General features: G+C 55.9%; 1 protein-coding gene across 11 annotated transcripts in view; it reads right to left on the bottom strand.

Moving 5' to 3' along the window:
• Window positions 1–503: 503 nt before the first annotated feature.
• Window positions 504–13,169, bottom strand: part of Shank3 (SH3 and multiple ankyrin repeat domains 3) — a 67,249-nt gene continuing 54,583 nt past the window's right edge. For 4 of the 11 annotated variants that reach the window (XM_030248673.1, XM_030248675.1, NM_021423.4 and 1 more), the window contains 2 exons: window positions 10,883–13,139; window positions 504–3,030 (listed from right to left, as the gene is read on the bottom strand). In XM_030248673.1, the coding sequence (XP_030104533.1) occupies window positions 2,442–3,030; window positions 10,883–13,139 (2,846 nt within the window). In that variant the 3' untranslated portion in view covers window positions 504–2,441. Of the gene's footprint in view, window positions 4,045–10,882; window positions 13,140–13,169 lie in introns of all 11 variants that reach the window. The other 7 variants (XM_017316714.2, XM_017316716.2, XM_006521223.4 and 4 more) reach the window with 6 other exon arrangements.

Here is a 13,169-nt window from a genome sequence, read left to right as displayed (position 1 = left end):
TGGTAAAGTCCCAGCCTGGGTCCCAGCCCCAGCCCCAGAAAGCAAAGATGAAACCGTGACAGGGATCCCAGGAGACCATCAGTCTAGAGGTCACTCACTACCGGGAGAGCTGGAGAGATGGCTCAGCCAGGTAAGAGCACTTGCTGTCCTCGCGGAGGGCCAGAGGCTGGTTCTCAGCACCCACATCGGGGAAGCTCACAACTGCCTAAACCCTGGCTACCTCCCGAGGGCACCCTCACACGTACATCATACGCTTCCGCAGACATAGTTAGACATTAAAAATATTTTTTTTTAAAAAAAAAGTGTGGTACTAAAAAGTCTGCAGAAAGCCCAAGCCAGGGTCTAGCAAACTGAAGGAGGTCAGTGTAGCAAGAACGTCTAGAAAGGCTTGCTCCAAAGACACTGCGGAGTCTAAAGGCACACGGAGCCAAGGCTGTGGATCTGTGGTACCTGAGGGACAGCTCCTACTCCCTAACCCTAAGCAAGCACAAACTGAGACATGATTTCATTTCTTATAAATTTATTACATAATATTATAATAATTATTATTAATAATAATAATATAAGAAACATAGATCTCTGTGGGGTGTATCACAACGTCAGGGTCAGGAGGCCTCAGGACTGGAGCAGGGGGTTGAAAGCCCCCCAGATGGAACTCCATACAAAAGGGGGGGGGGGAGAAGCGGAACTGACCCTGTAAAGTTAAAAACCCAAATTGAACAGAACCAAAAACCCACAGGTAAATGTGAGACTGTGTATGTGGCAGTCTGTTACAGTGACTGCTGCTGTGTGTGTGACCTGCTCTGTTGGTGAGAGGGTTAGTGGGTGTGACTCTGTGTCTAAGGAATGGGGCCGATGGGCCAGGGTGGGGCAGGTGGGCACAGACCGGCGTGCCAAGCCCCTGGGCCATGAAAACACCTGTTTTCTGTCTTTTATATATATATATATTTATTTATATATTTATTTATTTATTTATTTTTTATTAAAAAAAGCTAGAAATAGAAACAGAAACTTGTGAGTGACGTGGATGGAGCTTAGTCCAGACTCCAAACCCGATGTTTAAAAATGCCCCAGGGCCCCCCACCCCACAGGTCATTGCTGAGTGTGAGGAGTCACAGTAAGGGGGCCAGGGGACCCTCAGGAGTCTTTGCCTCTCTCCAAGGGCTGTTGTGGCCTGATTTTAGTGGTCCCCACAATTCCCTTAGAAGCCCGAAGGGGTACTGCCTGCGGGGGGAGCCCTTGAGGCCTCCCGAAGCTGAAAGGATTCACGAAGAATCCCTGCTTAAGCTGGGTGAGGTTTGGGGAGGAGGGGACAGGCTGAGAGAACAGCAGGACCCACCAGCAGGACAGGGCCCCTTCCCGGGCACACACCCATGCATGCACCCTGTGCAAGCTTCTGCCGCCACCTCCCACCCATCCAGAACAGCCCCTGGGGACCACTGCACAGTCAAGCACACACAGGGCACCCATGCGCTCAGCCACACCCAGTTTTCACAAGCACACAGGCGTGCACACACATTATGTGGCGCACACACACACACAGGGCAGGAATTGGGGAGTCTTTGGGGTGCGAGGCAGGGAGGCTTCTCTGCTGTAGTTGCCCAAGAAGTGGGAAAGGTTAGACCCCTCCTGTGGGAGAGACCCTGTGAAGATGATGGCTGGGGTTTGGGTTACCGGGGCCCAGCCCCAGGGCAATAATTTCCCAGGCCACCTGGCCCTGCTAGTGCCCAGCAGGCAATGCCTGCCACCCGTCCCCCTGAGCAGCACCTAAAGGGTGGGTGGGGCATACTATAGCTCAGCGAGGGAAGGGGGGCTGAGCCGGGGTCCCCAGGGTGGGCTGCCAGGACCCTGGCTAACCCCAGGCCAGCTGGAGTGTCCCCTGCCCTGTATGGGGTGGCAGTGAGGGGCCAGAGATGGAAGACTGGGCAGCTGTGGCGGGACCAGCGAGAGGACTAGAGGGGAAGAGGGCGGGAACTATTACGGACAGAGATATTTGTTCCTTTTCTCTTTCCAAATATAGAGTGGATTAAAATATGTAAAACAGGGGGCTCCTTGGCCCCTATCGAGAACCCCAATGTCTCCCCCCTCCCCCCGAGTCACCAAGGCGTGTCCTGACCTCGCATGCTGGACTAGGTTCCCCCTCTGGAAGAATGGCCACCAGGAGCTATGGAGGAAGTGGTCAGGCCAGAGCACCCTGCCCCCACCCCCTTCCACCCAGCCCCCCTGGTCCGCGCCCTTACTGTGTGCTGGGTGGGGTTCAGCGGCAGGGGAGGGCACTAAGCAATGTACAGGGCAAGTCTCCAAGCAACAGCAAACAGGACGATTCATGCAACATTCCTGGCCCGGGCGCCGTGGTAGGGGGCGAGCCGAGCCTGCGGCCTGGAGTAGGGGTGGGGGCCCTGCCGGCAGGGCGCAGCAGGAACAGGAGAGGGAGTGGGGCGTCAGCTGCCATCCAGCTGCCTGAGCGCACGCTCGATGTTCATGCGGTGGCCAACGCGTGTGACGCCCAGCTCCACGAAGTCTTCCTTGGTGAGCGCAGGCAGGTGTGCGCCTTCGATCTCATGGTCCTCGAAGCGGTCTCGGTGCTCGCCTAAGTGGATGCTCTCCAGCCAGTCGCCCACATCGAACTTGCTCCAGAGCTGCAGGGGCTTCTGTTGAAATGGCCGACGCGGGCCGGCACTGGGGCCAGAGCCGGGAGAAGGCGAGGGCAGCGGAGATGGTGAGGGGGAGCGGCTGCGCGCACTCACACTTCGCACCACGAAGCGCACTTCCTTGGGTTCGTGCGGGATGGAGAGGCTGGACGACTTGAGGATGGTGGGAGGCGTGAGGCCGAAGGGCCGCCCCGCGCCTCCCACGCCCGCCCCCAGCCCCTCCACCCGCTCCAGCGATGCGGGTTTCACTGGGCTCGGGGCTCGTCTCGCCACGGGGTACCGGCCGCTGGGCCGCACCGAGTAGGAGGCCCCTCCGCCCGGGCCCCCCGGGCTGCGCTGCGCTGAGATGGTGCTCAGCTCACCGAGGCTGCTGAAGAGCCTGCGGAGGGAGAGTGGGTGAGGGCCAGGTGAGGGATGGAAAATAAAGTCGGAGTGGACAGAGAGGGCAGCAGAGCCAAGAGGTCTAGGGCTGGAGGAATATCCTGTGGTCATTCTTTTTGAAAACACAAACATCCTGGGTCAGGTCAGGACCAGTGCCTTGCTCTGGGGGATTCTCAAACTGACTGGATTCTAAGGAGTAAGACTGTCCCCACACACTGCGCTCCATGGAGGCCCCAAGGGCAGTTCACCAAAGGAAACTTTTCTCATGGACGGAAGCTGCTTGCCCCACCCTGCCAGCCTCTAACACAGCCTCTGGGCGTGGGTTCCATCCACAGATGCTCTGGACTATAAAATTTGAACAATATCTTCACCACTCCCCGCATACTGCTCTCAAGTCTGAAGAGACCCAGAGCAACCCAGGCCAGTTTCGGGCACGGCGGAGTCATGGTAAAGGCTGGCAGTGGCACAAGACGTGACAGGTCCATGAACACGGAAGACAAACACCAGGCGGGGCTCACACCCACAGGAGGTGCAAGGCAACAGAACACGGTAACAGGAAGAGAGTCTCCCTGCACAGGAGAGCACACCACAGCAGCAATGGAGACTACATGTGCTGTGGACATGCAGCGGTGCTCACAGGAACGCAGTAGCACACAGGCAGACACACAAGGCAGAGAGATGGTACCTCGCTTCCCAGCCTCACCTGCCAGGATCCTGGACTTCCAGCCCTGCCCCAGCCTGCCTGGCTGGAGGGAAGGCCAGCCCGAGGCGGCTGCTCTACCGGAAGCGCGGCTGCTCTACCGGAAGCCTACTCCCATAGCACCCCCACCCAATCCCCCATCTCGACCCCTCACTGTGTCCAAGGATTGCCTCAGTAGCTGTCAGTAGCACCAGAGCCCCACACAGCCATGCAGAGCAGCCAGGGGGCGCAGCCAGGCACAGCATGTGGACTGCGAGAGGCATGGGATGGGCATGCTCACTTACACAGCCGGCACTCGGGACCACCGCGCAGCTAGACAGAGCAGCCACATGCAGATAGATGGGCAGGAGAGAGCAATGAGAGAGAGTGTTAGCAGGCCAGGCCCACAATGCCTTCAGTCACAACCACACAATGGGCAGCCAGGTTCAGGGACCCCTGTGGGACGCTCTATGGAGGTCGGAACTCAGAAGGAAAGGCCCGTCTACTGCAGAGGTACTGGGGAACGGAAAATACCCAGGACAGCTTGGACAGAAGGCACCTGGTTTGCCTGCCCCGGAGTGGCCTCGATGGCTCCCTCCAGCATAAGGTGCAGACCGTAAGTGTTGCTTAGCAGTGCCTTGCAGTCTGATAGTCACTCTAACGTTTGACCGACTTCTCTCCAGTGGCCATCTCACCCCCGCAACGTCCTCTCCCTTAGGATGGCCTAAGTTTCTACCCACCTGGCCCAGAACCCCACACCAGCAGGAGTCCCCTCAACGTGCCCCTCTCCTTGCTGCATAGCTTGGCTCTGCAATATTCCCCCTAAAAGGTCTGCACTCAGAAGGTATAGTGGTGGATCACAGAGGTAACTGGATCATGAGAGGGCTGCCCTAATCTATGAATGAATACACTGACTGGGGTCGGGTGTGGCGGTGGCGCACACCTCTAATCCCAGCACTCAGGAGGCAGAGGCAGGCAGATCTCTGAGTTCAAGGCCAGCCTGGTCTACAAAGCAAGCTCCAGGCCAGCCAAGGTTACATGTTGAGACTTTGTCCCTAACGCCCCACCCCCCAAAATAATGATCACAACAAACATCAATGACTTCATGACTTGATGGTCTTATTCCTGCCCCCTCTTTTCCCTTCTTGCTTCCTGGCTGCCAGGAAATGATTCACTGAGCCTTCCCTATTGTGACTAGCTCAACAGCAATGGGGGCCAAGCCACCACGGAGACCGAAATCTCTGAAACTAGGAACCACAGTACATCCTTCTTCCTCAAGCTGTTGCTGTGAGGTGATGAAATCCATCACTGAGAAGAGCAAGCTAGCAAGCATGCTCCCTGAAGCAACTTTCAACTTTTCCCCTGCACCGTGCAAGATCAGTCCTTCCCTAGAGACCTCATTTCGATCACTCGCAGCAGCTTTCTCCTCAGCCATCCATCCCTACGGCTTCCTCCCAACTGCTCAGACCCAGGGCAGAGCTGCTCGGATAAGCCAAACCAGTGCCACCAACACAAAGATTCCAGGAACATCTGAGGGCTATACAAGGGAACAGGCAGACAAAGCCTCCGGAAGAAACTTTCAGTCCCATGGAACCTGGCCTCGGGGAGCCATCCTGGCTTTGGGGCAAAGTGCAGTGGGCAGCAGAGGTGAGGCGGTGAGGTCCTCGGGGAGGCAGTGCTGGAAGCACAGTTGTGAGGTCAGACTCTGGCCACCTACAGAGCCCAACAAGGCCAGGCAATGTCACCTTCGCTGCTTTCCCCCCTGAATCCATGCTGACCCGAGCATGGGCATCTGTATCACTGAACAAATGTCTAAGCAAGACCTGCCCCAAAGGTTAGGTTTCAGCAGTCTACTGCTGAACCGGAGGGGACAAGACAGCCATAAGACAGTGCAGTGGGGAGGCTCTGGGGTCCAAAAGGCCTAAGCTAGGACAAGTAGCCACAGCTGTCTGAATGGCACCAAATTCTGCCTTCCTGGCAGGGTGACCTGGAGGCCTGGGCTGAGGGCAACCTAGCCTCTAAGGTGCCCAGGAGACTGGGAGTGGAGAGAGAGCCAGTCATATACCTCAAAAACTCCACCAGTGTTGCTAATGTTGGGAGGCCTAGGGGAAAAGCCCAAGGAAGGGTATGCACAGGAAGGAGTGGCCAAGGAATCAGTGTCTGTTCCCCGCCCCCATCTTGGGGAAGAGCTCAACCCACATTGAGCCCCCCTCCCCAGGACAGAAACCCCAGCAGGGTGAAAATCTGATTGATTCTAACCTGTCTACGGCACCTCTGCACACCCATCTCTGGCTACTGCCACCCAGTAGCTGACTGGCCAATCACATTCTGCTCAGGCTGCATCCACAGCATGGTCACCTCACAGCATCCACTACTCTAAGACACTCGATCTTGCCCCAGGAACTGGGAGCCGCTGAGAACTGGCCTTTGTTTGTGGCATTCACCAAGGCTGGACGCAGGGGTCCCCTGGGATGACCTGATTCTTTGGAGGAGCCCTTCCCTCGGCATCCTACCTCCTGGACAGCTTCTCCAGCCTACCGCGGTCTTTCATGGTCTGCACGGTCTCAGCCTATGTCATCTACCCATTGTCTGATGTGACTAACAAGCCCAGGAATGCCGTGCGCGAGGGCCTATCGGTGGCATTCTGAGCTCAAGGTTTCCACTGGGCTCTCCTAACACCTTTTAACATGCAGGATGTCCAACTCTGCCTCAGTGAGCAGCACCCACGAGAGGACTGTGGCTCCTCTACCTTTTCAGCTTTGGGGAATGTCACCAATTCCTCCCATTAACCCAGGTCTTCCTCGTCACCTGAGTCCAGGGCCCTCAGAGTTTCAGGGTCTTTCACCATCTTCCCTCCTTTCCTCCCTTCTCTCCCTTCTCCTCTTCTCTTCCTTCTTCTCCCCCTCCCCCTCTCCCTTTTTCTCTGCTAGGGACAAAGCCCAGGCCTCATGCACACAAGGCAAGCCCTCTAACCACTGAGCAACATCCCGGCCCTTCACTTCCTTCTCAGTGGCTTTCCTTGACTCCCAAAGCCTGGCACAAACTCAGGGATATAAGTCACACTGACAAAAAAAAAAAAAGTCGTCCTACAAAAACCGTCCTGGGATTGCCTTACCTCCGTCAGCCCACTGGTACCAACAGTCAAGAAAAGGTTCCTTCGTACTCTGGCCTGGCTTCTATGTCACGATCCCCACCTTTGCACTCATGTGGATCAGACCTAGGCCTATGGCCCTTGGCAACTCAGAGGCCTCATTACAGGACAGTTCCCAGTAGGAACAGGCAGGGCTCGGCAGCTCTCCTGCCTCGGCCTCACTCCTCACTGCCGGGCCCGTTCAACACTGACATGCCATGTGTTCCTACATCTCCTCTTCTATGGTCTCTTTCTGTTCCCTAGCAATGCATCTGCCTATAACTTCATGCAACTGCTCTGCGGGGACACAATGAATCCTGTCCCCAGTCTCCTGGGGTCAACTGGGGACCTTCATGTATGACTTCCCCAGAACCTAGGCTCTGTCCATCCCCTTAACATGCAGGCAGGACTGATAACAGTCAGGACAGGGCTCTGTGGAGCAGTCTGACTGGAAAGTAGGTCTCCTGTGAAATCTCAGCAGTGACCTCAATAGGTCTAAAGAACAGGGCACACTTTGACCACCCACACACAAGCATCTAATAAAAAAAATAATAAAAAATTAAAGGCTCCGTAAAGTATTGTAGCAAATACTTCCAAAGTCATTTTATCTTTAAAAAAAAAAAAAAAAAAAAAAAGGAAGAAAAGTGACGATCAGGTATAAGACTGAGTCAGCTGGCATGCCTGTATACACCTGTGATATCAGCACTAAGGAGGCATAGGCAGGAGGGTTTATTTTAAGCTGAAGGCCAAGCTGAGCCACACATCGCGTTCAATGCCAGCCTAAGCTCTATGGAAAAACTCTCAGGTTGGTGAGATGGCTCAGTCGGTGAAGGCACTTGCAGTCAAGTTTGGCGGCCTGAGTTCAATCCCCGGGACCCACAAAATGCAAAGAGAGTACTGACTCCCACAGGTTCTCTGACTTCCACATACATACCATAAAGCGTGTATAATGCACACACACACACACACATGCACACACACGCACACATACAACAAATGTAAGGAAAGAAAGGTCTCACATCTCAATAAAACAAAGCAGATGTAACTCGGTGGTTGACTATTTGCTTAGTATGCTCGGGGCCTTGAGTTCGACACACACACACCCCAGAGCCCCTCCCCAGAAAGACCCTGAAAGCCAAAGCAAAAGAGCCCTGTTGTAGGCTTCAAACCACATGTAAGATTCAAGTCCAAACATGAGACCCAGAAGACAAGGGGAACGGGAGACAGGCGCAGGTCTCACGACTGACAGACAGGCAGAGCTCCACAACCAGGTGTGGAGCCCAAGGTCGGGCTCTAAGTGATGAACAAGTAAGATGCAGCCCAGGGCTCTCAGTAGACAGGGATCTGATCAGCAGGGGCGAGACCTGCAAGCTGAAGTGAGAGACAGGTGGGATCACAGACCTCAGCAGTAGCACCAACAACAATGTACCTTCCAGCCTCAACCTAAAACCCAACATTGGGCCCTGTGCAAACGAGTTGATCTCCAAGTTACTGAGCTTTTCCTGTGAAACACGGGCAAGTTTAACTTGTCTACAAAAAGCTCAGGCTGCAGAGCACCTGTGGCTAGAAGGCATCGCTGCCTGGCCTGAGGCATCTTCAGAGATGATGAATGAAGAGGGTCATGTCCTTGGTGGACTCCATCAAGAGGAGATGAGATGAGCCTGGTAGGTAAGGCTCGGGAACCATGCACAGACCAAAGATGTGGCTCAAGGGTGTGTGCTCTGCCAAAGCAGGACAGGTCCTGAGAAGGACACAGTCACACCTAGACATCAGAACTTCACACGCTTTGGACACTTCTCTAAGGGAAAGGCTCATTAGTGATCTGTATGCCAAAGTAAGACCCAAATGCCAGATTCCAGCCCCCACTGGCTACAAAGCCAGAGCTGAGGCACAGCCCCCACAGACATCAAAGTAAGGGTGTCCACAAAGACCAGACAAAAGACCAGGTCTGAAATAAGCTAGCTGTGTACAGAGCCACAAGTGCTCCAAGCCTGCAGCCAGAAAGGAAAGCACTGTGGTAGGTGGCAGGACACACTCCAGATGGCCATTGTTTCATCCAGGTGCGAGGATGTGACAGCTCACACTGTGGGGACAGGTAGGAGGATCAAAGCCAGTTCAGACTGCATAGCAAGACCCTGCCTCCAAAACCAAAAAAAAAAAAAAGAAAGAAAGAAAGAAAGAAAGAAAGAAAGAAAGAAAGAAAGATCCAAAATGGGGAAGAAAAGTGAGTGGGAACAGAATGGAATACAGAGGCAAATGGAAGAGCAGGGTGCAAGGTGCTTCAGTGAAGTTAAAATGACTGATGAACATGATAAAATGTATCACTCATATACAAAAGATATGCATAAGTGTGCTACACAGCAAAGGTCTACCTCTGCAAACCACCCTGAAATCACTGAGCACAGATGGAGTGTTACCAAAAGGTGCTACTAGATGCCCAAGAGATCTTTGCCCATCTGTGCTTCCATGAACTTTGCCTTAGGACAAAGCACTTGCACCAAGCCTCCTCTGTTCATTGGCTTAATATGTGATTACTGAGGGTAGGCAGTATGTTATGTACTTTAAGTGACTTCTAACATTCATCAAAAAAAAAGAGGCAGAGAGAAACAGAGGGGCTGATAGTGGAAGAAAAGACAAGGAAGAAAATGGTCCGAGTAAAGTTGAAAACCCAGTTCTGTAGACAAACCTGGGACCCAGCCACGTGTCCTGACTGGCTCACAGCCACTGCCCATTCTAAGGGTGCCTTCATCACTGCAGTACAAAAAAGGGCATTCAGACTTAAGAGATGGAAGAGGCCAAAAAGGGAGAAAGTCTAAGAACGGGTCGTGAGAAGGACAGGAATGCCCCTGTCCCTGAACCTCTCAGAGAGCAATGTGAGCTTCCCAAGCTCCTGTTCATCTACTAGACCCTAAACTGGAAGACTGTAAAATGAGCAGGCCCTCTGAGTAAGACCTGAAGCCCTTCCTTAAGCTGTGCACTGCTCACTACTCAGTGAACTCTGTCTTCCACAACTGACAGTGAACAGTGTCTAGGAACCAAGGAGTGGGGAATTGGGGGTGGTAGGTACCCCGCTCAAACCCAGTAATAAGAGAGCCCTGGGGCAGAGGCAGAAGCAGCTAGAGAAACACAGACAGGAGGCTGGCCACAAACTGGTCGGCTCTCTCCAGCACCCATGCAGTCCACATGGGAGCCCTGGGGAAGGTTGCCAAGAAAGGGCTTGAGGGACCAACCCAAGGCTCTGCCACCTTCTGCCTACAAAGTCTAACAACCTTAGTAGCACCCAGACCTCCTCCGTCACCTCCCACTTCTCCATCACCGCGGGCGTGGGGATGGGGCAAACATGACAAGAAGGAAAAAGTAGGTGAGAGAGACGGTGTGATTTCCAGCTCTTCTTGATGAAGCTTTATAACGCAAATCCAGGATTCTGTGTTGAAGGGCCCTAGGAGGTGCCACAACACGGAAAAAAAAAGTTTCTAGGGCAGAAGGTAAGAAATTTGTATCAAGTCCCTTAAGGAAAGGAACCAATGTACTCTGGTTCCTGAAAAAGAATCAAGGGAGGGGGGTGCTCCAGGACACCAGCCATATGGGGCAGCCATACTATCAGAAAGAGAACCAAAATGGAGCCACGGGGCAGTAGACTCAGGGTCAGACAGCTGCCAAGACAGAGCAGCGGCTCCAGAGTACAAGGTGAAAAGATTCTCAGGTAAGGCAAAAGCAGCTGGAGTTAGAAGCTGGAATACAAAGTTGCAAGCCCGCAGCACCGCCTCCAGCAGGTCCTGGGAGGTCTCACAACATCCCTGGGTCTCACAGGTACCCAGGCCCACCACTGCCTGCACCAGGTGTCCACAGAGCAGCTGTACTAAAAGAGCCATCTATCTCAGACTGCAAAGCAAAACCAAAGATAAAAAGGTGGACAGGGAGAACCCATGCCATGGACAGATGAGAGATGGGACAGAATGAGGAAGGACAGCAGGAAGCCTGTAATGAACAAAAGGAATAGAAGACAGGGGGACAGGCCCCTCCCCACATCACCCTGCTCACCGAGCTGCTGCAATGGGTGACTTCTTAGCAGGGTCCAGCAGGCTGCCCAGGCCACCAACTGGTTCCTCCCCCAAGGAGCGTGTGTCTTTATTCAGCTGCTGCAGACGGGAGCTGAGCTCACTGATCACAGTTGGTTTGTCATCTTCAGGCCCAGGGAGCCCCCGACTCTCCACGGGGTCCCCCCACAGCTTGGACCTTCTCTGGAAGAGGTAGCGAGGGCGGGCGGGCCCAGCAGCAGAAGCCAACCCAGTAGAGGCAGCATGGTGCTGCTGGGCCATGAGCTCACTGTCCGAGGATTGCTTCAGCAGCGGGTCCCTGAAGGTCACCGGCCCCTTCCCCAGCGGGGACTTGAGCTTGGGCTTGGGAGGCACTGGTGGCTTCTCGAGTAGAAAAGTGTGTCCATCGGCAAAGGAGGTGTGGGTGTCCGTGAGTTCCCCACTCTCCGAGCTCAGGGTGGACATGCTGGACACTGTGGAAATGGTGCTTGTGGTCTCCAGGTGGGGGTCACTGGAGCTTCGAGTGTCAGCCTCCTCTACTCCAGAGTCAGCTGCAGACTCAGGGGCAGGGGGCAGCTCGCTGCTGGGCTTCCCTGAGGCCGGGCTGGGTACCGTGGTGGGCAAGGGGCCCGGCCCTGGGGGCGGGGTGGTCAGCAGGATCCCATTGGCAAACTCTTCAGGGGGTGGCACTAGCCCTATGCGGGCCAGCTCCTCTCTGGTCTCCTCATCGCTGGAGGACAGCTGAGCAGGTGGCAGGTTCACAGCGAATACCAGCTCTGGCTCCTCCTCTGAGCTGCCTTGACCTGGCCCGGGATCTGCTGGGATGCTGCCAGGGGGCTGGGCCCGGGGGCTTGGCATGGGCTCTGCCACAGCTGCTGCCTGCATGGGGGCTGGGGCCAGCTCCGGAGTACCGGGGCGCTCCTCTTCAGCCCCCAGCCTGCTGGGCTCCTGCCCATTGCTGGTGGCATGCACAACAATGAGGCCAGCTGGCCGTTGCAAGGACGTGTCCAAGACGCTGAGGATCATGGACTTCTTGTCCTCTGGTGACTTCCGCTCTTCCCGAGGGGGCTTCTCTGCCTCTCTCCGAGCAGGCACTGGAATCCACGCTGGACTCCGAGGGGAGAAGGCTGGGGAAGCCAACGGTCCTCTCTCAGAGTCTCGGGTTTGCACATCCACAAAGAGGGGTCCAGGGCGGTCAGCATCGGGGCTGTGCACAGGTGTGGGGGACCGGGAAGGTGTTTGCGAGGCCAGAGCCCGCTCCCGGGCAGCCAGAGCAAGAGCTAAGGGTGAGCTAGGATCCAAGGGTTTGCCAGTGAGAGGGTGGATGAAGGTGGAGCCTGAGGGCCCAAGGCTGGGACCACCGACCAATGGCTTCAGAGCAGAGACAGGGGAGGGGAGTAGCAAATCGCGGCCAGTGGTGGCGCCTGTCCCCAGGAGGCGCTCATCAATGGAGCGGGAGGGTTGTAGGGATGGCAGATCCGCGCTGGGAGGGCTGCCCTCGATGGCACCCACAGAGAGGAACACAGTGGAACGGCGTCGCTCCTCCAGGCGCCGCTCCTTGACTGGGCCAGGGCTAGGGCCGCCGAAGGTAAGGCCTAGGCCTTCTCCAGAGCTGTAGTCAAGGCTGCCTGGCCGGGGCCCGCGGTGCGTCGGAGAGGGTTCTCGTGCAAAGCTTCCGCCCACTGGTCCCGGGCTACCCACGGCCAGGGCCGCGCGCTCCTGAGCGTCCTCCACCTGAAGCTGCTTCACCAGCGGGCTCTTGCGGCGCTGTGGTTTCGACGGAGCGAAGAGGCTGGCACTGAAGGCGCCCAGGTTGGCATAGGGACTATCAGGGCCTGACGGCCGAGGCCGGCGCTTGGGGCGCTCAGGCGGTGTGGCGGCAGGCGCAGGCCGGGGGACATCACCCACTTCTGGCGCAGAGTCCTGCAGTATGATCATGGAGCGCGCACGCTTCTGACGCTCAGGGTAGGGCAGCGGGCCCAGAGGCGTGCTCGGATCATACAGGCCGGCGGCCCCCGCACCCAGACGAGCCTCCAGGCCTGGTTTGAAGCTGGAGCGCACAGTGTCATAGGCCCGGCCCGGTGGTGGCGGCGGTGAGAAGGTGGGGGGTGGCCCGGAGTCGAAGTAGTAGGGCGCGGGTGGGGGTGGCGGGGCGGTCTGCGGCGGGGGTGGAATGCCTCGACCTTCACGCACTGTGTCCTGCATTGACGTGCTGCGTGGGAAGCGCCCTTCCAGTAGGGATGCCAGCTTCTCATCCTCCCCTGGAGACGGAGGAGCCAGGTAAGTCTGGC

This window comes from Mus musculus, chromosome 15 (genome assembly GCF_000001635.26).
Source record: "Mus musculus strain C57BL/6J chromosome 15, GRCm38.p6 C57BL/6J".
NCBI lineage: Eukaryota > Metazoa > Chordata > Mammalia > Rodentia > Muridae > Mus > Mus musculus.
The sequence above is the reverse complement of the archived record's forward strand: the minus strand, read 5'-3'. Positions and strand labels throughout refer to the sequence as shown.